This window comes from Cnephaeus nilssonii (genome assembly GCF_951640355.1).
Source record: "Cnephaeus nilssonii genome assembly, chromosome: 19".
Lineage (NCBI taxonomy): Eukaryota > Metazoa > Chordata > Mammalia > Chiroptera > Vespertilionidae > Cnephaeus > Cnephaeus nilssonii.
This window is the reverse complement of record NC_137090.1, coordinates 8,735,975-8,755,715: the sequence shown is the minus strand read 5'-3', so window position 1 is coordinate 8,755,715 and position 19,741 is coordinate 8,735,975. Positions and strand designations below refer to the sequence as shown.

At 56.3% G+C, this 19,741-nt stretch overlaps 2 protein-coding genes across 3 annotated transcripts; one reads left to right on the top strand and one right to left on the bottom strand.

Annotated features, from left to right (window-relative positions):
- Nucleotides 1-136: 136 nt before the first annotated feature.
- Nucleotides 137-5,904, bottom strand: MIEN1 (migration and invasion enhancer 1). Its single transcript, XM_079799019.1, has 5 exons — nucleotides 5,799-5,904; nucleotides 1,380-1,731; nucleotides 1,174-1,271; nucleotides 670-746; nucleotides 137-586 (listed from the first exon to the last, which is right to left on the bottom strand). Exons 2-5 carry the CDS (start codon nucleotides 1,466-1,468, stop codon nucleotides 503-505), a joined length of 348 nt encoding a protein of 115 aa, XP_079655145.1. The 5' UTR covers nucleotides 1,469-1,731; nucleotides 5,799-5,904; the 3' UTR covers nucleotides 137-502.
- A 283-nt stretch (nucleotides 5,905-6,187) lies between these two features.
- On the top strand, nucleotides 6,188-17,118 carry GRB7 (growth factor receptor bound protein 7). 2 transcript variants are annotated; one of them, XM_079799017.1, is made up of 15 exons: nucleotides 6,188-6,476; nucleotides 11,490-11,646; nucleotides 11,749-11,899; nucleotides 12,081-12,237; nucleotides 12,364-12,485; nucleotides 12,602-12,679; nucleotides 13,487-13,624; nucleotides 13,958-14,068; nucleotides 14,273-14,371; nucleotides 14,639-14,719; nucleotides 14,826-14,942; nucleotides 15,134-15,194; nucleotides 15,316-15,403; nucleotides 15,519-15,612; nucleotides 16,098-17,118. In XM_079799017.1, the coding sequence occupies exons 2-15, from the start codon at nucleotides 11,495-11,497 to the stop codon at nucleotides 16,242-16,244; spliced, it is 1,596 nt and encodes a 531-aa protein (XP_079655143.1). In that variant the 5' UTR covers nucleotides 6,188-6,476; nucleotides 11,490-11,494; the 3' UTR covers nucleotides 16,245-17,118. The 2 variants fall into 2 exon arrangements, with proteins under 2 accessions (XP_079655143.1, XP_079655144.1); XM_079799018.1 differs by lacking the exon at nucleotides 6,188-6,476 and adding an exon at nucleotides 6,487-6,736.
- The last annotated feature ends 2,623 nt before the right edge of the window (nucleotides 17,119-19,741 follow it).

Below are 19,741 nucleotides of genomic sequence, written 5' to 3'. Positions count from 1 at the left end.
ACTGTGTCACCCATTTTCCTTACCTTGGCTATGAGAAGAGATCATTGAACCGGAAAAAAAACGCACCCACCCAGCACAGCCACCCTGCTCCTCCCCCACACTCCCAGGCTGGACATAACACACACTAGTTCACAAGTGTTTGTAATGCCAGTTTATTGCCCATAGCTGACAATGCCTGGGGCTAGTAGAAAATAAATTAGAACTACCGTGGCCTCTTACAGGTGTAGCCAGGCTGGAGCGGGGAGCAAGCTTTTGTGGACACTGATCCCTGGAAGGGGTACAAGGTGGCTGGGGTAATATCACTGGAGAGACTCTCCCACCCTCCAGGCCAACGGAAGTTTCTATTCCCTCCGGGTACCCAAAGGGGCCAAAGTGGAGGCCAGGGTCTCAGCTACCTGGAGCTAAGTGAGGAGAAAGAGGCAGCGGGGAACCCTCAGCAGGACCAAAGGGGAGACCAAGGCTTGTATCCCAGAACACAACAGGAACCTGGAATCCCATGGAGTCACAGGATGACGCAGGGAGGACGGCTGTTGGTGATCTTTTCTAGGGGTTCTCCGTTACTGGCCCTTCGGATGGCCTCAATGAGCTGGAGGGCAGAGAGATGGGATGGGGATGATGTGCCGTGGAGGCCTGGTGAACGGGGGTGCTCCCGACATTGCAAATACTCACATCTTTCTCGTAAGGGAAGCCCCCATTCTCCAGCTTGGAGAACACCAGCTGTCCATTGATCTCGATCTCAAAGGCCCCTGGTGTTAAATAAACCAGCGCATGAACGGTATGCTGAGGACAGGGCAAAGGTCAGGCGGCCCTCCACACTCAGGCTTTGCACAGGCGTTCGCGTCCTCCGCACGTCCCTTTAGAGACTTGTAGTTCTTCAAGCCACTTCCCAACCCTGGGTCGGGCCAAAGGAACCCACAGGAGGCATCGCATGTGTGTGTGCCCCTTCTTTGAACTCCACGAAGGGCTCCCTCCCCTCCAAACCTGTCCTTTACCGTCTCGCCGGTTTTCCCTTACCGGGTTCACCCACTACGGAAGGGGGGGGGGGGTGTCAAGTTGTCAGGACATTTCACTCAGGTGCCAGAGACTGCTGGACGCGAAAACAGCCACTGCCAGGGCCCGAGCGGCGTGGCTGGGATTCAGAACCCTGACTCGGCAGGTGCTCGGCGGCCTCACCTGTGCCCCCCAGGCGCGACTCGATCTCGATGCCAGGGTACTGCTCCTTCACGGCGCTCGCCAGCTCCAGGTAGGTGGCCTCAAAGCCGCAGGGTTCACTAGGGAGACCGACCATACCTGGGGTTCGCTTGGGTTTCGGGGGGGTAGGGACCGCCCGTGGACCCGCCCTCATCCGGACCGGAACCTCACCGGCCGGAGCCGCTCACCAGTACTCCACCACGATGCGGACCCCGCTGCCCGGTTCGATCTCCCCGCGATGGGGCGCTGCAGACATCGGCCCCACGTCCCCGCTCATTGCTGCCGGCTCCGCTCCGGCCGCTGCTTCCGGGTGTTACGTGACGCCGCGGGCACGTGAGGGGGCGGGGCCTCGCGTTCCGTCCGGGCGCCCCCTGCAGGCCGCGGCTGCCGCTGCCGCTAGGTTTTGACTGTCCTTGGCCAGGAGGCTCGCGGCTGCAGACCACCTTCAGAGCGAGCTCGGGGGCTTGTCCTGCACCTGGTGTCCGCTGCTCTTCTCGGCCATTACCCACTTCTGGCTGGGAGGTTGCTTCTGCCTTTGATCTAATTAATGAAATATCTTTTTTTTTTATTAATGAAATATCTTAAACTGCAAAGCGCTTTCCAGGAAGAGAATGTGGTGGAGGAAGGGATCTCAGGACCCGGCGTTGGCCTATTGTATGGAATAGTTGCCATTTCTCGCTCACATGTGCATGGCATTTTAAAACTCCCCATAGTCACACACTCAAGTATTTCCGGCTCTTAAACTCTAAACTGTGGATGTAACCTGGGGCAGTGACCACCTTTCCCCCTGCATCTGGGAACAATAGACTTTGGGGCTCCCACTCCTTAGGCTCCCTGATCCCATCACGGGCCTCCAGTTCCTGCACCTCCCCTGTCATCCCAGCCTTACTACAGGCTGACACCATTGTTCCCATGTTGCGACTCTAGATATGGAAGCTGGGAAGGAGGTCTCCCTGCGTCTTCCCTCCCTGGCGTCCCACCGTAATATACTAACAGGTCACCCACTCTAGCATCCCTTTAAACGGTTCGTTTTAAAACAATGACATATAGATTTGTGTACCCATGGCTACGATCCAATTACAGAACATTTCCATCAACCTCAAAAGGTCCCTCTTGCCAGCTTGCAGTCAATCCAGCTCTCAACTCCAGTCCTAGGCAACCACTGACATGCTTTCTGTCTATAAATTTGCCTTTTCTGGATCTTTCATATATTAAATGGAATGATAAAATATATGGTCTTTCGCTTCTGGCTTCTTTCATTCCGTGTACAGGTTTTGAGGTTCATCCATGCTGTAGCCTGTACCAGCAGTTTGCTCCATTTTGTAGCTTGGTATCCCATTTTATGGACATGCCACCTTTTGTTTATTCCAATTGATGGACATTTGAAAGTCCAGTTTTTGGCTATTTTTGAATAATGCTGCTATGAATGTTCATGCAACTGTCTTTGTACGTGTGTTTTCGTTTCTCTTGGTAGATTCTAGGAATAGAATTGCTGGATTGCATGGAAAGTTTATGTTTAACTTTTTTTTTAAAAAATATATTTTATTGCTTTTTTACAGAGAGGAAGAGAGAGGGATAGAGAGTTAGAAACATCGATCAGCTGCCTCTTGCACACCCCCCACTGGGGATGTGCCCGCAACCAAGGTACATGCCCTAGACCGGGATCGAACCTGGGACCCTTGAGTCCGAAGGCCGACGCTCTATCCACCGAGCCAAACCGGTTTCGGCTATGTTTAACTTTTTAAGAAACGGACAAACTGTTTTTCAAAGTGGCTGGACCATTTTACATTCCCACCAGCAATATATAAGGATTTGTTTCCCCATATCTTTGTCAGCACTTGTCTGTCCCTTTGATTATAGTCATTCTGATGAGTGTGAGGTGGTATATCATTGTGGGCTTTGTTGTTGTAAATCCTCACTCAAGGATATTTTTCCATTGATTTTTAGAGAGACAGAGAAAGAGAAAATCGATATGAGAGAGACATGGATTGGTTGCCTCCCACACGGGTCCTGTTGGGGCCTGGGGATTGAGCCTGCAACCCAAGTACTGAGCCTGCAACCCAGATACGTGCCCTTGACTAGAATCTAACCCAGAACCCTTCAGTCCACAGGCTGATACTCTATCCACTGAGCCAAACTGGCCAGGGCTCATTGTGGCTTTAATTTGCATTTATCTGATGACGAATGATGTTGAGCACCTTTACAAGAACAACTTTACTAGCCACTCATATATCTTGTCTGGAAAAAAATCTACTCAAATATTTTGCCCATTTTTAATTGGGTTGTTTGTCTATTATTGATTTGTGAGAGTTCTTTATATATTCTGTTGTGTTTTTTTTAATATTTTATTGATTTATTACAGAGAGGAAGGGAGAGGGATAGAAAGCTAGAAACATCGATGAGAGAGAAACATCGACCAGCTGTCTCCTGCACACTCCCCTACCGGGGATGTGCCCGCAACCAATGTACATGCCCTTGACCGGAATCGAACCTGGGACCCTTCAGTCCGCAGGCCGACACTCTATCCACTGAGCCAAACCGGTTTCAGCTATATATTCTGGATACAAAGTCCCTAATCAGCTATATTTACTCCCAGTGTTTGACAATGTGTGTGTGTGTGTGTGTGTGTGTGTGTGTGTGTGTGTGTGTGTTTATTTTCTGAATGGTGTCTGTTGAAGGGCAAAAAATTTTAAATTTTGATGAAGTCTAATATATCAATTTTTTCACCTGTCACTTGTGCTTTTGCTGTTGTATTTGAGATACAAAGTCATAAAGATTTTCTCCCATGGTTTCTTCTAGAAGTTTTTTAGTTTTAGCTCTTACATTTAGGTCTATCTATTTTTTAAAAATATATTTCTTTATTGATTTCAGAGAGGAAGAGAGAAGGAGCGAGAGAGAGATAGAAACATCAATGATGAGAGAGAATCATTGATAAGCTGCCTCCTGCATGGCCCCTACTGGGGATTGAGCCCGCAACCCAGGCATGTGCCCTTGGCCGGAATCGAACCTGGGACCCTTCAGTCTGCAGGCTGACGCTCTATCCACTGAGCCAAGTCGGCTAGGGCTAGGTCTATCTATTTTGAATTAATTTGTGTACCTTGTGGGAGGTCAGGATCTAGATTCATCCTTTGCATGTGGATATTCAACTGACCCAGAGTATTTATTGAAAAGACTAACCTTTTCCCTACATTGAATGGTCTTGACACCTTTGTCAAAAATCAATTGACCAGAAATGTAAGGGTTTATATTTGGACTCTTGATTCTGTTTCATTGAGCTATAAATCTATTTTTTCTTGGTTTGTTTTTTTTTTAAATTTAAAAATTCAGATACGATTTATACACAGTAAAATTCACCCTCTTGAGTGTTTGTGAGTCCTGACACACACAGCGGTATATCCATCATCACGACCAAGATACACAACAATCCATCACCTCCCGCAAGTCCCTGTGCCCCTATGGTCAACCCCTCTCCCCCTTCCCCAAACCCAGATCTGTTTTCTGTCTTTATAGTTCCACGCCCTCCAGAAATCCATATACGTGGAATCTTACAGCACTTAGCCCTCTGAGTCTGACTTCCCTCGCCAACCTATCCTTCAACACCCAGAGTGAACGTTCCAGAATAGATACCGGCCTGTTCCTCGGTGCCTGTACGTAAGCCCAGATAGACCTTGCAGGGTCTGGCCTCTGTCCACAGTTCCTGCTGGTCTGGACAGACAGGACGGGTGGCTCTTAAACCAGGTTTACAGAACAACCACCTGAGGGCTTGTCAATACCATACATTCCTGTCTTGGCCCCAGAGACAGGTTCAGTAGGTGGGGAGGAGCATGGGGATCTGTTTTTTTGCACAAGCCCAGGGAGATTTGGAGGCAGGCGGTCACGGGCCACACTGGGAAAAGCCCAGCTGAGTCCAAAGCACTTGCCGTTCCCATACCTTCCGCACCCAGCTTCTTGCCCCACACAGCCTCCCCTCTGCTCATTGTCACTTCCACGGAGAAGACTTCCCAACTCCCTGGGTGAGTCATTCTCCCAGCATAGTTGTCACCTATCATTTCTTATTGTTTGTGTGATCCTTTGATTAATATCAGTCTCCCGGCCTGGGCTGTTTGAGGACAAGGGTGGGGTTTGTTTTTGTTGCTCACCGATGGATTCCCCAGTACCCAGCATGGGGTGAGCATGTAGTAGGTACTTGACAAATACCAGTTGAATGAATGAAGGAATCATGGAGGGAACTGTCTACCGTGGTTTGCACAAGCTGCTCCGTGGCCCGGGTGACCTCTCCCTTCCCCGCTCCTTTGCTTAGTCCACTCACACTGGTTTTTCCTAGGAAAATCTGGTTTGGAGAAAGTTGAGGCTGGAGCCATTTCTCATGGTCTCCCCCAGGGCAGACCTCTTATCACCTTGTGGATCGTTTGTTTACCCAACCATTACCCACTTCTGGCTGGGCGGTTGCCGCTGCCTTTGATCTCAAGCTTCCCAGATCCTCCTCCAGCCCTAGTGTTTGCCTAATGCTGCGGGAGAGCGCTGGAGTGAGGGCTCGCAGGGAGTCCCCTGGCACCCGGCCAGAGCTTGGCCTCGATCACTCCTCCCACCAGGAGACCCTGACTTACCCCTTCAGTTTCAGAAGGAGAAGCCGAGTCTCTGGACTTTGCTTAGAAGGGAGGACACACTCTGAGTGCCTCTCAGGGAGCCAGGATGCAGCGTGGGTGACTAGACTGGCTGGAGGTCAAGGGGCAGGCTTCCCTCTTTTGCAGAGTGCCCTTTGCCCCAGGGGGTGGGACCGATAGCCCCCTCGCTTGGCCAATGAACAGGCTTGGAGAAGGGACAAGGGGAGGAGTGGGCGGGGCCTTCCCCCCTCACCTCCCCGCCCCCAGCTTCTCCCTGACAGGCGACGTGGACTCTAGATCTTCGCTCTGGAGGCGGTTTCAGGTCGACTGTCTCCGCCTCTCCCCTGGCACCTGCTGCCAGGCCGAAAAGGACAAAAACAATCCCAGCCGGCGTCGAGTTTCAGGGAGTCCCCGCCCCTAGGGTGCTTCCTCCTCCCAGGCCCCTTTCCAGGCCCCGCCTCCACCTGCACAACAAATTTTAGTTTCCTTGGGCCTGAAGCGGGTACACACAGGGCTGCTCACGCTCCCCCACCCCCCCTTCTGCCTCCGAAGTGGGGACACCCTCCTGCCACCTGTAGAGAAGAGGGAGTGGATTGGAAATCCAGTCCAGGTATCTAGGGTCCCTAGACTGAGCCGGATTTCGGACCCTGTGTCCTACGACTCCTGCTGAGGCTTTTCCAGGTAAGGGGACCGAGATGGATCCCAGAGGACCACCTGCTGTCACCCCCCAGACGCACCGGGGCCCCAGGCTGTGCTGGTCTCAGGGCCCCGGGCTGGCGGGCTGCCCAGGTGAGCGGCTGAGCCGCCGACGGGCTCCCCCTTCCCCCACTCAGTGATGTCAGGCCGAGGGCGGGGGCAGGAGGGGGGCAGGTAGCGAAGGGCCTGGCGTCTCCCTCCCAAACCCGCGGCCCCAGCCAGGTGTACCTGCGCGCAAGGCCCCGGTAAGGACCACCGCGGGCCTTCTGTCCTGGGGGTGCGGAGCCCCGGCAGGTCCGGGTCCATGTGGACAGATTCGGCCTCCTGCCGAGTTACCCCGGCCGCCTCCCTGGCTCTTTTCCTCGAGGTTCTCATCCCGCCCCCTCCTCGCCATCTGCCCTCAGACTCTCCCCGTCCTCATCGCCTGTCCTCTCTGCATTCCTACCCTCCCGCCCCGTCGGCACCCACCCCGCTCTCCCGGGACGGCCCGGGCGCTGGGAGCGGGAAGTCAGGGCTCAGATTCTTCCCTTTCGGAGACGCGGCTTTCCCGCTGAAACTAGCCCCTCCCCGTTCCCGGAAGGCGAGCTGGGAGGGGGTCTGAATCCCGAGCCAGCCGCCGGGAGTCGCTCCCTGTTCAGCCTGGTTTTACCCCAGCGTGAGGTTCCCCAAGTTCATCCAAGACCGACGTCTCCGCGGCGGGGCCGGGGGCACCCTCCCACCCGTGTGGAGGGCAGTGAAAGAGGGGCGTTCTAGAGGACGGCATCTCTCCGCTCAGGACCGCAGTCCTGCCCTCGATGGGCCGGCGGGGCCGGGGCAGGCCGGGGCGGGGGGCGCCCCCTGGCTCAGGACGCAGTGGGCTTCGAAGTGGAAGCTGGGTCTGCGGCGCACGCGGCCTGGGGGAGTGTGTGTCCCGGGGGGGGGGGGGGAGGTGTGGACGGGGGGAAGGCGGGGGGATGGTCTTGTAGGACTGAACTGGCTGGAGAAAGAGCGGGGTCCGGGTCTGGGTCGCCCTGGCACTTTGGGGATGGAGAATGCACCTGTCGGCGGTTGGAAGGCGTCCCAGCCCTACAGCCACTCCAGAAGGCCCTTCTCGGTCTGCCTACCCTGGACTCTGCGCTCCCCCCGACCCCCTGCTGGGGGGCCCTTCTGGAAGGCAAGCGGCCTGTAATGATTAACTCCCCGGACACTGGAGCATTCTTCCCAAATTAAACTTTAAAAGAGCTGCCCCCTTCCCATTGGGTGTTTTTGTTTTTTTTTTCTAAGCGAGGGAGTGGGCGGGGCCTCAGGGTCCTGGTCCCGCCCTCCAACTCCGGGTCACAAAGGGGTTTACCGCCTCCTCACCTGGGCCCTGCATCCTAAGAGCACCCCCAAAGATTAAGCCTTGCCCCCTACCATCAATCCCCATGGAGGCGGGGCCTGGAGTACCGGACAACACCTGGGCCTTCCCGCCACGTCCAGCCCGCAGCCCAGGCCTCTGCCCTCAGCCCCGCCCCCGCCTGGGAAGCAGGACGGTGGCCTTGTTTTTTATTGGCCTAAACAATGGGCCCCGCACCCTGCGCACCTCGGGGCCTGCCAGGTGGGGCCAGATTCAGGAAGTAAACAAGGAGGCTCGGAGGGCGGGAAGGAGGGTGGGGCCGGAGCCACCGGGCAGGGGAGGCGCTGGGGGAGCCGCGGCTGGGACTTGGAAGCCTTGAGGGGTCAAATTGATTTGGGAGTTCGGTTTCTTAAACACGCGAATTTCCTAGGGCCCCAGTCTGAAAACTTTATTTATTTTTATTTTTAATATATTTTTATTGATTTCAGAGAGGAAGAGAGCGGGAGAGGGAGATAGAAACATCAATGATGAGAATCATGGATTGGCTGCCTCCTGCACGCGCCCTACTGGGGATCCAGCCCGCAACCCGGGCATGTGCCCTTGACCGAAATCTGTTTTGGGGGAGGACCCAGACCACCCCACTATAGGTCTCTGCCTTCCTGGGAACAGCTCCAAGTTGCCCAGGGGGAGAGCTAAGAGGGTCAGCCCTACTTAGCCCCTCTCCCTCCTCCTCCCGGGAATGAAGCTACCAGGGCTGTTTGACATATTAGCTAGGGGTGGTGCTGGTGGTGGGACTGTGTTTTGGTGTTGATATACTGGTGTTTGTGGATGGTGGGTGGTGGGTGTGGCTTCCCCTTCCAGCAAGACCCTAAGCCCCCTCCCTGTCTCTCTCCTGGGCCTTTCCTTATCTGCCTGTCTGTCCTCTTCCGTGTCTTGACTTTTCACTCCTGCTCCTGGGGTGCACCTCTGGCCAGGACACTGGGACAATGTGTTTGGAGGACCCTCATCCCACGGGGAGGTGTGGATGAGTCTCCCCCACCTGCTGAGTCCTGGGTGCTAGAGGTGGGCTGCAGCAGCAGAATGAAAGCCTGGGAGGTCCCAGACAAGGGACGGAGCATTTTGAGGTTTCTTTGGGTGAATGAGGAACACCACTGGGAGGTTGGCTCCACTCCACATGGGCCTCTGAATCCAGGCCAGGCTTTTCTTCTCTCTTTCCTGGGTGAGGGGGCTCCTGGGCTGGGTGATAGTTACTGGACTCCCTAGGAGTGCAAGTCCCACCTGGACTGGAGAAGTGGAGGGAGGCCAAGGGTAGGGAAGGAGGAGATGATGTCAAAGGAGCCTCAGGCCCTGCATCCTCTCCCTCCCCCATCTTGTTCCCTACCCTGTGCCTCCCATTCCTCCAAGCTGGCAGGTTGGGGGCGGGAGTAGAGGGTGGGTGGTGGGTAGAGGCAGGGTTGTTTGTGTTTCTCCTAAGCCAGGAAGTTGTGCAGATGAGTCAAGCTTGAATGGAGAGCCCCAGGCAGTGCTGCCCCGCCCCACCTTGACTCACCTGCCCCCCAAATCCCCTCATTCTCTCACTTAAGGGCCAGGGGCCTGTCACATCCTTGGGGGGTGGGGGTGGGGGTCAATCCCAGGTGCCCAAGACAGCCTAACAACACTGGTCTAATATCCAGAGAGCGGGCCGGGGGCTGGAATTAGCGAGGTCTTCCAGGTCCTCCCAGGTCTCAACCAGCCAAGGGGGTCTTGGTTCCTGTGGAGGAGGGGCCTGCACTACCTCTACCCCACAGTGGGCCTCTTGGCCTCGTTTCTCCTACTCTTACTTGTCCTGGGTTCCCATGCCCCTGTGGGTGCTGAGATGTGGGAAGACCCTGGCCTGCCGAGGAGACCACGGGGTGGCTAAGACAGGAGCACGGTGATTGGCACGAGGCCAGCACAGTGCCCTGGGAGCCCTTTGGACTTCATGTGGAGATTTCAGGAAGGCTTCTCCGAGGAGGTCGCTCTAGCATTAGAACTTCGAGAGCCCTGACTGGTTTGGCTCAGTGGATAGAGCGTCGGCCTGTGGACTGAGAGGTCCCAGGTTCCATTCGGGTCAAGGCCATGTACCTTGGTTGCGGGCACATCCCCAGTAGGAGGTGTGCAAGAGGCAGCTGATCAATGTTTCTCTCTCATCGATGTTTCTAACTCTCCCTCCCTCTCCCTTCCTCTCTGTAAAAAAGCAATAAAATATATATTAAAAAAAAAAAGAACTTCAAGAAAGTTGGGCAGGAGGAGGGCCTGGGGAGGGCACACAGGTTAGGAAGCTACTGGGGCAAAGGTATCCTTCTCCCACCACAACTGAGCCTGCCGCCTGCCTTCCTGGTTCCTGTGCCTCCCCACCTCCTTCTCCCCTCTGTGCGTCACTCAGCACGCGGGCATGCGTTGCCACAACAGGCTCTGGCAGCCAGGCCTGGCAACTCAACAAAAATCCCGCGCAGAGCCGAGGACTGAGGGCCCCACACGCCGGAGACAGGGAGGTGACCTTTTGGCCTGACCCCGAGAGCTGGAGCCCAAGACAGTCTGTGCCTCGTGGAGTCTGTGGCTGCGCCTTGGCTTAGCTCTTCCCCTGGGCAACTTGGGGCTAAAGGAAGGACACTGGACTAGGAGTCCCAACTCTGGCTTCTACTCCCTGGCTCACCTGTGGTGGGAGCAAGAAGGTTTCCTTCTCGCCCTGGCTGGTGTGCTCAGTGGTTAGAGCGTTAGCCCGGGCACCAAAGGGCAAGGATTCCAGGTCAAGGGCACAAACCTGGGTTGCAGGTTCGATCGCAACTCCAGTCGGGTGTGTGCAGGAGCAACCAATCTATGTGTCTTTCTCGCATTGATGTTTCTCTCTCCCTCTCCCCCCCTCCCTCCCTTCCTCCCTCCCTCCCTCCCTCCCTCCCTCCCTCCCTCCCTCCCTTCCTTCCTTCCTTCCTTCCTTCCTTCCTTCCTTCCTTCCTTCCTTCCTTCCTTCCTTCCTCTCTCTCTAAAAATTAATGGAAAAAATATCCTCAGGCCCAGCCAGTGTGGCTCAGTGGTGGAGCCTAGACCCAGGAACCAAGAGGTTGACCTTTTGAGTCCCTGTGGGGGCACAATCTGGGATTGCGGGCCTGATCCCCAGTAGGGGGCGTGCAGGAGGCAGCCGATGGATGTTTCTCCCTCATCAGTGTTTCTCCCTTCCTCTCGCTCTAAAGTAAATAAAAACAACAACACATATTTTAGCCCTGCTGGCGTGGCTCAGTGGTTGAGCGTCGACCTATGAACCAGGAGGTCATGGTTCGATTCCCAGTCTGGGCACATGCTGGGTTGCAAGCTCCATCTCTCATCATCGATGTTTCTGGCTCTCTGTCCCTCTCCCTTCCTCTATAACATCAATAAGAAATATATTTTGAAAAACATTTAAAAAATATATCCTTGGGTGAGGATTAACAACAACATGTTTCCTTCTCAGGACTTAGTGCCCCCTTTTGCAAAAAGGGCTCACTCTTTCCCCAAAGGCTCTAGGAAAACTCCAGGTAGAGGGGGGCGGGGTGGGGGCAATGAGGTGCTGGGTAAACTCCGAGGGGCACCTGACAGCTGTGGGGGGTCAGGAGATCTGGGTCCCCTCGGCCCCTCTCCCCAGGACAAGGCACAAGGGCGGCTGCATTCAGACCCCTCTTCTCCCTCAGATGCCATGGAGCTGGGCCTGTCCCCACCTCATCACAGCAGCTCCCCAGAAGACCTGTACCCAGCCCCTGGGACCCCCCCCGGGACTCCCCCGCCGCCCGATGCCCCTCTTCCTGGGGAGGTGAAGAGGTCCCAGCCGTTGTCCATCCCGACCAGCAGGTACAATGGGGTGATGGGGCTGAGGGGGGCTGGGGGAGGGGCGCGGTCAGCATGGGGAAATACAATAGAAGCTTGAAGTCAACTCTTCCCCAACCCACACAGGAGACTTCGGGAGGAGGAGCTGCGGACAACCTCTCTACCCTCCATCCCCAACCCTTTCCCTGAGCTGTGTAGTCCTCCTTCACAAACCCCCATTATTGGGGGACTCTCCAGTGCCAGGGGGCTGCTCCCTCGAGACACCAGCTGCCCCCATGTGAGTTGTCCTGGGAAAGAGCAGGCAGGGCTCTGGGCGGGCTATGGGACCGGGATGGGTACAGCACCACTTCTTGGAGGTGGGGGATTTGCTCAGGGGTCCCTGAGGGTATAGCAGGTCGGGGGAGGGGGAGAACCACCCTTTGCTTTGCCTCAAGTCATCTGCGATTCCTGGGGTGCAGGTAGTGAAAGTGTATAGCGAAGACGGGGCCTGCCGGTCCGTGGAGGTGGCGGCGGGTGCCACCGCGCGCTACGTGTGTGACATGCTGGTGCAGCGAGCTCACGCCCTCAGTGATGAGAACTGGGGGCTGGTGGAGTGCCACCCCCATCTAGCACTGGGTGAGTTGGGGGGCAAGGGGCTGCCTGGGCCAGGAGGCAATGCTTCACACCTTGGGCAAAGCAGATGGCTCATCCCTGAGGTCTGGCTGATCTCCACTGACGCCTGCTTTTTGCCCTTGACCCCAGAGCGGATCTTGGAGGACCATGAGTCGGTAGTGGAAGTACAAGCTGCGTGGCCCATCGGCGGAGACAGCCGCTTTGTCTTCCGGAAGAACTTCGCCAAGTATGAACTGTTCAAGAGCTCCCCAGTGAGTGTGTGTGTGTGTGCGGGGCGGGGGTCGGGGGGGAGGACTCTGGGCAATGGGACACCCTGATCCCTAACCTGGACCCTCAGTCTTTGATTCTGGATGCCCCTCTGCCCCAGCACTCCCTGTTCCCGGAGAAGATGGTCTCCAGCTGTCTGGATGCACCGACGGGCTTATCACATGAAGACCTCATCCAGGTGAGGAAACTCACGTTGTCCCGATTCCCCCGGGGTGTGTCCCCCTTGCTTCTCGGCCCCTAAGCCTTGTGCCTCCCCTCCGTGGGGTGGAGAGAACCTGGCGAAGGTCTAAGTGACTGTGGACGTGTCTTTTCCCTGCGTGAGCCTTAGTTTCTTCATCTGTTAAATGGGGACAATAAATGCATGTGGAGCAACTCCTTTCGTAAGGGCAGGTCCTGGGAAGGTGCAGTGCCTGTGTGCTGCGTGTTTTCTCTGTGTGTGTGTGTGTGTGTGTGTGTGTGTGTGGCCTCTGCTAGGCCTCTCACCCTCTTTTTTTAAAAATTATTTTTATTTATTATTTTTTAAAATATATTTTATTGACTTTTTACAGAGAGGAAGGGAGAGGGTTAGAGAGTTAGAAATATCGATGAGAGAGAAACATCAATCAGCTGCCTCCTGCACACCCACTACTGGGGATGTGCCCACAACCAAGGTACATGCCCTTGACCGGAATCGAACCTGGGACCTTTCAGTCTGCAGGCTGACGCTCTATCCACTGAGCCAAACCGGTTAGGGCGGAAAAAAAAATTATTTTTATTGATTTCAGAGATGGGAGAGGGAGAGAGAGATAGAAACATCAATGATGAGAGAGAACCATGGATCAGCTGCCTCCTGCACGCCCCCTACTGGGGATCGAGCCCGTACCCCGGGCATGTGCCCTTGACCGTAATAGAACCCGGGACCCTTCAGCCTGCAGGCCGACGCTCTATCCACTGAGCCACACGGGCTGGGGCGGCCTCTCACCCTCTTGCTCTCCTCCGGCCGCAGAACTTCCTGAATGCGGGCAGCTTCCCGGAGATCCAGGGCTTCCTGCAGCTGCGGGGGGCAGGACGGAAGCTCTGGAAGCGCTTCTTCTGCTTCCTGCGCCGGTCTGGCCTCTATTACTCCACCAAGGGCACCTCCAAGGTGGGTCTTTCGGGTGACGGTCCCAGCCCCTCTGAAACCCCCTCCGGGTCCTGCTAGGTGTTGCCTCCTCCCTGTTGGAACTCCTGGACTTCTCTCCCCTTGGGCCCTGAGACCCTCAGCGGCTCCTCTCTCCGGCCCAGCTTACCTGCCCCAGGAGGCAGCAGTGAGAAAGGCAGGTGGACTGAGTTCGAGTCCTGCCTCTATTTCCATTTGCTCTCACCTGGGGCCCTTCTCCGCCCCTCTCGGCCTGATAGCTCCTCAGCTGGCTGGGTTGGGCAGGGATTGGGGGCTGGAGTCTGCCCGCACCAAGTCCCTCTCACCTGTGCCGAGCAGGACCCGAGGCACCTGCAGTACTTAGCGGATGTGAGCGAGTCCAACGCGTATGTGGTGACTCAGGGCCGCAAGCTGTATGGGATGCCCACGGACTTCGGCTTCTGTATCAAGGTGAGGGCCCGGGCCTGGCCTGGGAGGGAGTGGGGACGGCTCAGCCCCCCGGGATCCTACCTGGGGCTTCTGAGCTCTGCCTGGGACACCCAGACTCCTCTCCCTGCGCCCTGCCCCTGCCCCTGCCCCACGGAGACAGGGGACAGGAGACGGAGGCCAGGTCCCAAAGGCCGATAAGGAATCAGCCAGTTTCCTTCCCCGCAGCCCAACAAGCTTCGCAATGGCCACAAGGGGCTGCGCATCTTCTGCAGTGAGGACGAGCAGAGCCGCACCTGCTGGCTCTCCGCCTTCCGCCTCTTCAAGGTGAGGCCCCGCCCTCGCCCTCGGGATCCCCAGCACCCGGGAGGAGTGGGGGCCCCGCCCTCAGGAGGTCTCCAGAACGAGGGGCATCATTCTGCTCTCTCGGGGTCCTGCGTCCCAGGCTGGAGTCACAGCTCTGGCTTCAGCACGCTCCCGATCCCGGGGCAGAGACACGGCCCTGCTCTCGGGGAGGCCGGTCTGGGGGTGTCACGGCCCACACCCCTGCACCTGCTTGACCTCGGGCCCTCTTTTCCTCTCTCCACACCCCAGTATGGGGTGCAGCTGTATAAGAATTATCAGCAGGCTCAATCTCGCCACCTGCGCCCGTCCTGTGTGGGGTCCCCACCCCTGGTGAGTGTACACAGGGGCATGGGTTGGGGTGGGTACCAGACCCCGTTCCGGGTACACTGGGGTCCTGTTCTCACCCGTCCCCTCCCCGTTCTGTCCCACGGTGCAGAGGAGTGTCTCGGATAACACCCTGGTGGCGATGGACTTCTCTGGCCACACGGGGCGCATCATCGAGAACCCCCGGGAGGCGCTGAGTGTCGCCCTGGAGGAGGCCCACGCCTGGCGGGTGAGGCGCCTGCACTCACCTGCATGTTTGTCCTGGGAGCGTCTCTCCACATGGGTTTCCATGGAGGGGGAGGGGGAGAGTGGTGAGGGGAGGCCCCCAGGTGCAGAAAGGGGCTCTGTGTTCTTTGGGGCGGGGCGATACCCCAGCCAGGCCCTGCCACCCCCGACCCTTGTGTCCCCTCTGCTCTGCAGAAGAAGACGAACCACCGTTTCAGCCTGCCCACCCCATGCTCCAGCACCAGCCTCAGTGCAGGTGGGTGAGGGCGCAGCCTCCCCGGGGCTGGGGGCGTCTCTGCGCCCTCATGGGGGGGGCGTGGTTCATAGGAGGACCCCCTCCTCAGAGTGACTGCCCACCTGTCTGCCTCTCACCCCAGCCATCCACCGAACCCAACCCTGGTTCCACGGACGGATTTCCCGTGAGGAGAGCCAGCGGCTCATCTCCCAGCAAGGCCTGGTGGACGGGTAAGGGGCAGGGCTGGGCAGGGCTGGGCAGGGCAGCAGGCCCAGGGGTAAGGGAGACCCCGAGTGAAGGCAGCCGCCCGGTGTCCTCGGCTGATGTGGCCCCGTCTCCTGGCAGACTGTTCCTGGTCCGGGACAGCCAGCGGAACCCACAGGGCTTTGTCCTGTCGCTGTGCCATCTGCAGAAGGTCAAGCATTACCTTATCCTGCCGGTGAGTCAGCCCTCTAGGGCAGGGGTCCTCAAACTTTTTAAACGGGGCCAGTTCACTGTCCCTCAGACTGTTGGAGGGCCGGACTATAGTTTAAAAAAAACTATGAACAAATTCCTATGCACACTGCACATATCTTATTTTGAAGTAAAAAAACAAAACAGCAAAAACACCCGCATGTGGCCCGCGGGCCGTAGTTTGAGGACGCCTGCCCTAGATCATTGGTCGCCAACCGGTGGTACCTGGACCACTGGTGGTCCGTGAGGTCCGAAAGGTTGGCGACCGCCGCCCTGGATGCCCGCAGTGGAGACACGGGGCTCCCAGCAGCCTGTGGCCTCCACCCTCCCCTCCCGGTCCCCGGCGTGTCTGGGGTCTCGTGCTCTCTCCGTTCTCCCTGCACAAGCAGTGGGCACCTCAGGCTTGGCCCAGGAGGGAGCCCCTCAGGCTCACGCCCCTCCCTGACCGCCCACCCCCTGGCTCTGCCCCAGAGCGAGGAGGAGGGCCGCCTCTACTTCAGCATGGACGACGGCCAGACGCGCTTCACCGACCTGCTGCAGCTCGTGGAGTTCCACCAGCTGAACCGCGGCATCCTGCCCTGCCTGCTGCGCCACTGCTGCACCCGCGTGGCCCTCTGACCCGGTGGCAGCCGGCCTGTCCCAGCCCTGGGCTCATCGGGCCTGTGTCCCAGCCCTGGGCTCATCGGGCCTGTGTCCCAGCCCTGGGCTCATCGGGCCTGTGTCCCAGCCCTGGGCTCATCGGGCCTGTGTCCCAGCCCTGGGCTCATCGGGCCTGTGTCCCAGCCCTGGGCTCATCGGGCCTGTGTCCCAGCCCTGGGCTCATCGGGCCTGTGTCCCAGCCCTGGGCTCATAGGGCCTGTGTCCCAGCCCTGGGCTCATCGGGCCTGTGTCCCAGCCCTGGGCTCATCGGGCCTGTGTCCCAGCCCTGGGCTCATCGGGCCTGTGTCCCAGCCCTGGGCTCATCGGGCCTGTGTCCCAGCCCTGGGCTCATCGGGCCTGTGTCCCAGCCCTGGGCTCATCGGGCCTGTGTCCCAGCCCTGGGCTCATAGGGCCTGTGTCCCAGCCCTGGGCTCATCGGGCCTGTGTCCCAGCCCTGGGCTCATAGGGCCTGTGTCCCAGCCCTGGGCTCATCGGGCCTGTGTCTCAGCCCTGGGCTCATAGGGCGGACTCGGAGGGTCAGAGGGTGGGGACAGGATCGAGAAGAACTGGAAGGCTCCCCCCACTCCCGTTTTCTCCTCTGCTCCTTTGCTTCACTGAGACAGTAAGTGCCCCCCCCCGCCCCCCAGTTCACCCTTAATCCCTCTTCTCAAGGGAAGGCACGTGGGGTGGCCGTCTCCCCTTCAGGGAGCTCCTTTCTGGGCACTACTCTGGGGCAAGGCATTATGGGAGAAATGGGGGTATCCCAGGTGGTCTGATGCCCCTCACTTTGTACAGACTGAGGCCAGTTGATCTGCTCTGTTTTATACGCCTTACAATAAAGGTTATTTTTGGATACACTCGTGAGTTCGGTCTGGCCAGACCTGGCTCGCTGGGGCCAGGAAGGGGAGCAGGAGAGGTGTGCACCAGGCCTTGGTGAATGTGTCAGGTGGAGAGATGCCGCTGACTGGCCAGCCGGGATGTTTCTGAGGGGAGGGCCGTGGTCTTGGTCATCTGAGAGCCCCCAGTGCCCAGCATGGAGCCTGACCCACAGAGGGTGCCCAGTAACTGCTTGTGGAATGAATGCGTGGACAAGGGACTGTCCTCCGGATGGGATTTCCTAATAGGCCTCCATCTATGGAGGTAACTGATGGGCCTGGGCTGTGGAGATGCGTCAGACAGCATCCCCATCCTCTGCAAGGCCTGGCTGACTGGTCCTCACAAACACTCAGGTGTATGGTCACCACCAAGTCCCAGAACGGCCCCAGGACCTACCCCCACTGCCAACCCCTCTCTCTCCTCCCCAACCCTAGATCTGCTTACCGTCCTAATAGTTCTGCGCCTTCCAGAAAGCCTTTATGGAACCCTACAGCACTCGGCCCTCTGAGTCTCCCTTCCCTCTCCAACCTAGCATCAACATCCAGAGTGATCTTTTCAAAACAGAAATCTGCTCACACCCCTGTGCCTGCCCTCACACCCAGACAGACCCCCAGGGTCAGGTCTCTCACTGCCCCTGCCGGCCTTTTTTTTTTATCTGAAGACTTTTGTTTAAGAGTTTTAATAATTGTGGCTCTTTTAAAAATATACATATATAGTTTTATTGATTTCAGAAAGGAAGGGGGAGAGAGAGAGATAGAAACATCAATGATGAGAGAGAATCATTGACTGGCTGACTCCTGCACGCGCCCCGCTGGGGATCGAGCCCACAACCCAGGCATGTGCCCTTGGCTGGAATTGAACCCGGAACTCTTCAGTCCACAGGCCGACGCTCTATCCACTGAGCCAAACCGGTTTCAGCCCGAAAGAATTTCTAAAGCATACACTACCCGACTATTTAGTCAGGGGCACTGACCTCTTTTCCCTTAGATTGGCAAAAAAAAAAGCAAAAGCCAACACAACAATAACCACCCGGAGCGAATGAATCAAAATTATACCTATTTTTTTGGTCAGGTCAGCAAAAAATATATTTGTTGGTGTGCCGCAGAATTTTAGTAATTAGTTTACGTGTGCCAGGAGGTGAAATAGGTTGAAAATCACTGGACTAGTTTATCGGAAATACAGGGAACAGGAACATGTGGGATGACACATGGAGACGCGATGACCAAAATCCAGACTGGGAAACTTCAGAACACACAACCCAGTTTCTTCAACAGCAAAACATATTTTGAGAAAAGATGGGGAATCTAGTTTTCAAGAAATTTAGACATACATCAACTAAATATAATGCGTTGACCTTATTTGATTCAAATCCAAACTAGTTAACTGCAAAAAAAGAAAACAGGAAAAAAAACCCAACCAAAAAAAAATATTTATGAGCAATTAGGGGAAATTTGAACTCTGATGAGATATTTGATGATATTAAGGAATTAATTTTTGAAGGTGTGACACTAGTATTGTGGTTATGCTTTTTTAAAAGTCTTTCATCCTGAAGTATTTATTGGTGAAATGATATCTCTGCTTTAAAAAATATGCATATATGTTTTTTAATTGATTTAAGAGAGGGAGAGATAGAAATATCAATGATGAGAGATAATTATTGATCGGCTGCCTCCTGCACACCCTCTACTGGGGATGGAGCCTGCAACCCTGGCATGTGCCCTGACCGGAATCAAAACGTGACCTCCTAATAAAAAATACAAAAAACCCCATGACCTCCTGGTTCAAGGGTCGATGTTCAACCACTGAGCCACACTGGTTGGGCTCAGCTTCGTTTCTAAAATAACCCAGAGGTTAGGGGGAGGGAATGGGTATAGTCATGGGTTGGTTATGAATTGACATTGGATTAAAGCTGGGTAAAGGGGACACAGAGAGTCATTAAATTCTTCTCTAAGCTGGAAAATTGGATTATTAAATACATGTTTACTGTAGAATCTCCCAATAGGAAGGAGTGTCTGGGCTGAGAAGGCTTGTCCACTGCCTGGCCCCTAGTGAGGCCTGCCAGTCAGTCCACGTGCTTTGAACGATGGATTGTGGCGCCCCCTTGTGGGGTTGCATCTGCCCCAAGGAAGGGGAAGGGACAGGTTTTTAAAATTTTTTTAAATTTTAGAGAGGACGGGAGAAGGAGAGTTAGAAACATCAAAGAAGAGAAACATTGATCTGCTGCCTCCTGCACGCCCCCTGCTGGGGATCGAGCCCGAAACCCGGGCATGTGCCCTGGACCGGAATCGAACCCCGGACCCTTCAGTCCTCAGGCCGTGGCTCTATCCACTGAGCCAAACCAGCCAGGGCGGGGCAGGTGTTTCTTTGCTGGGCACCTGGGCTGTTGAGCTGTGGCTGCGTTTCCGTGGTGTGCGTTTATCTTGGGGTGGTTTTCAGGAGACAGGGAGATGGGGAGGCCAGTGTCCCTCTTTCAGGGCCACCGCGTGGATCCTGCTGGGGTCTCCGTAATGGAGCTGGGCCCTAGGACTTGGAGGGGATGCTGTATGCAGGGATGGGATGGGCCACCCCCACCCCCACGGAGCCACAGCCAACCGGGCAGG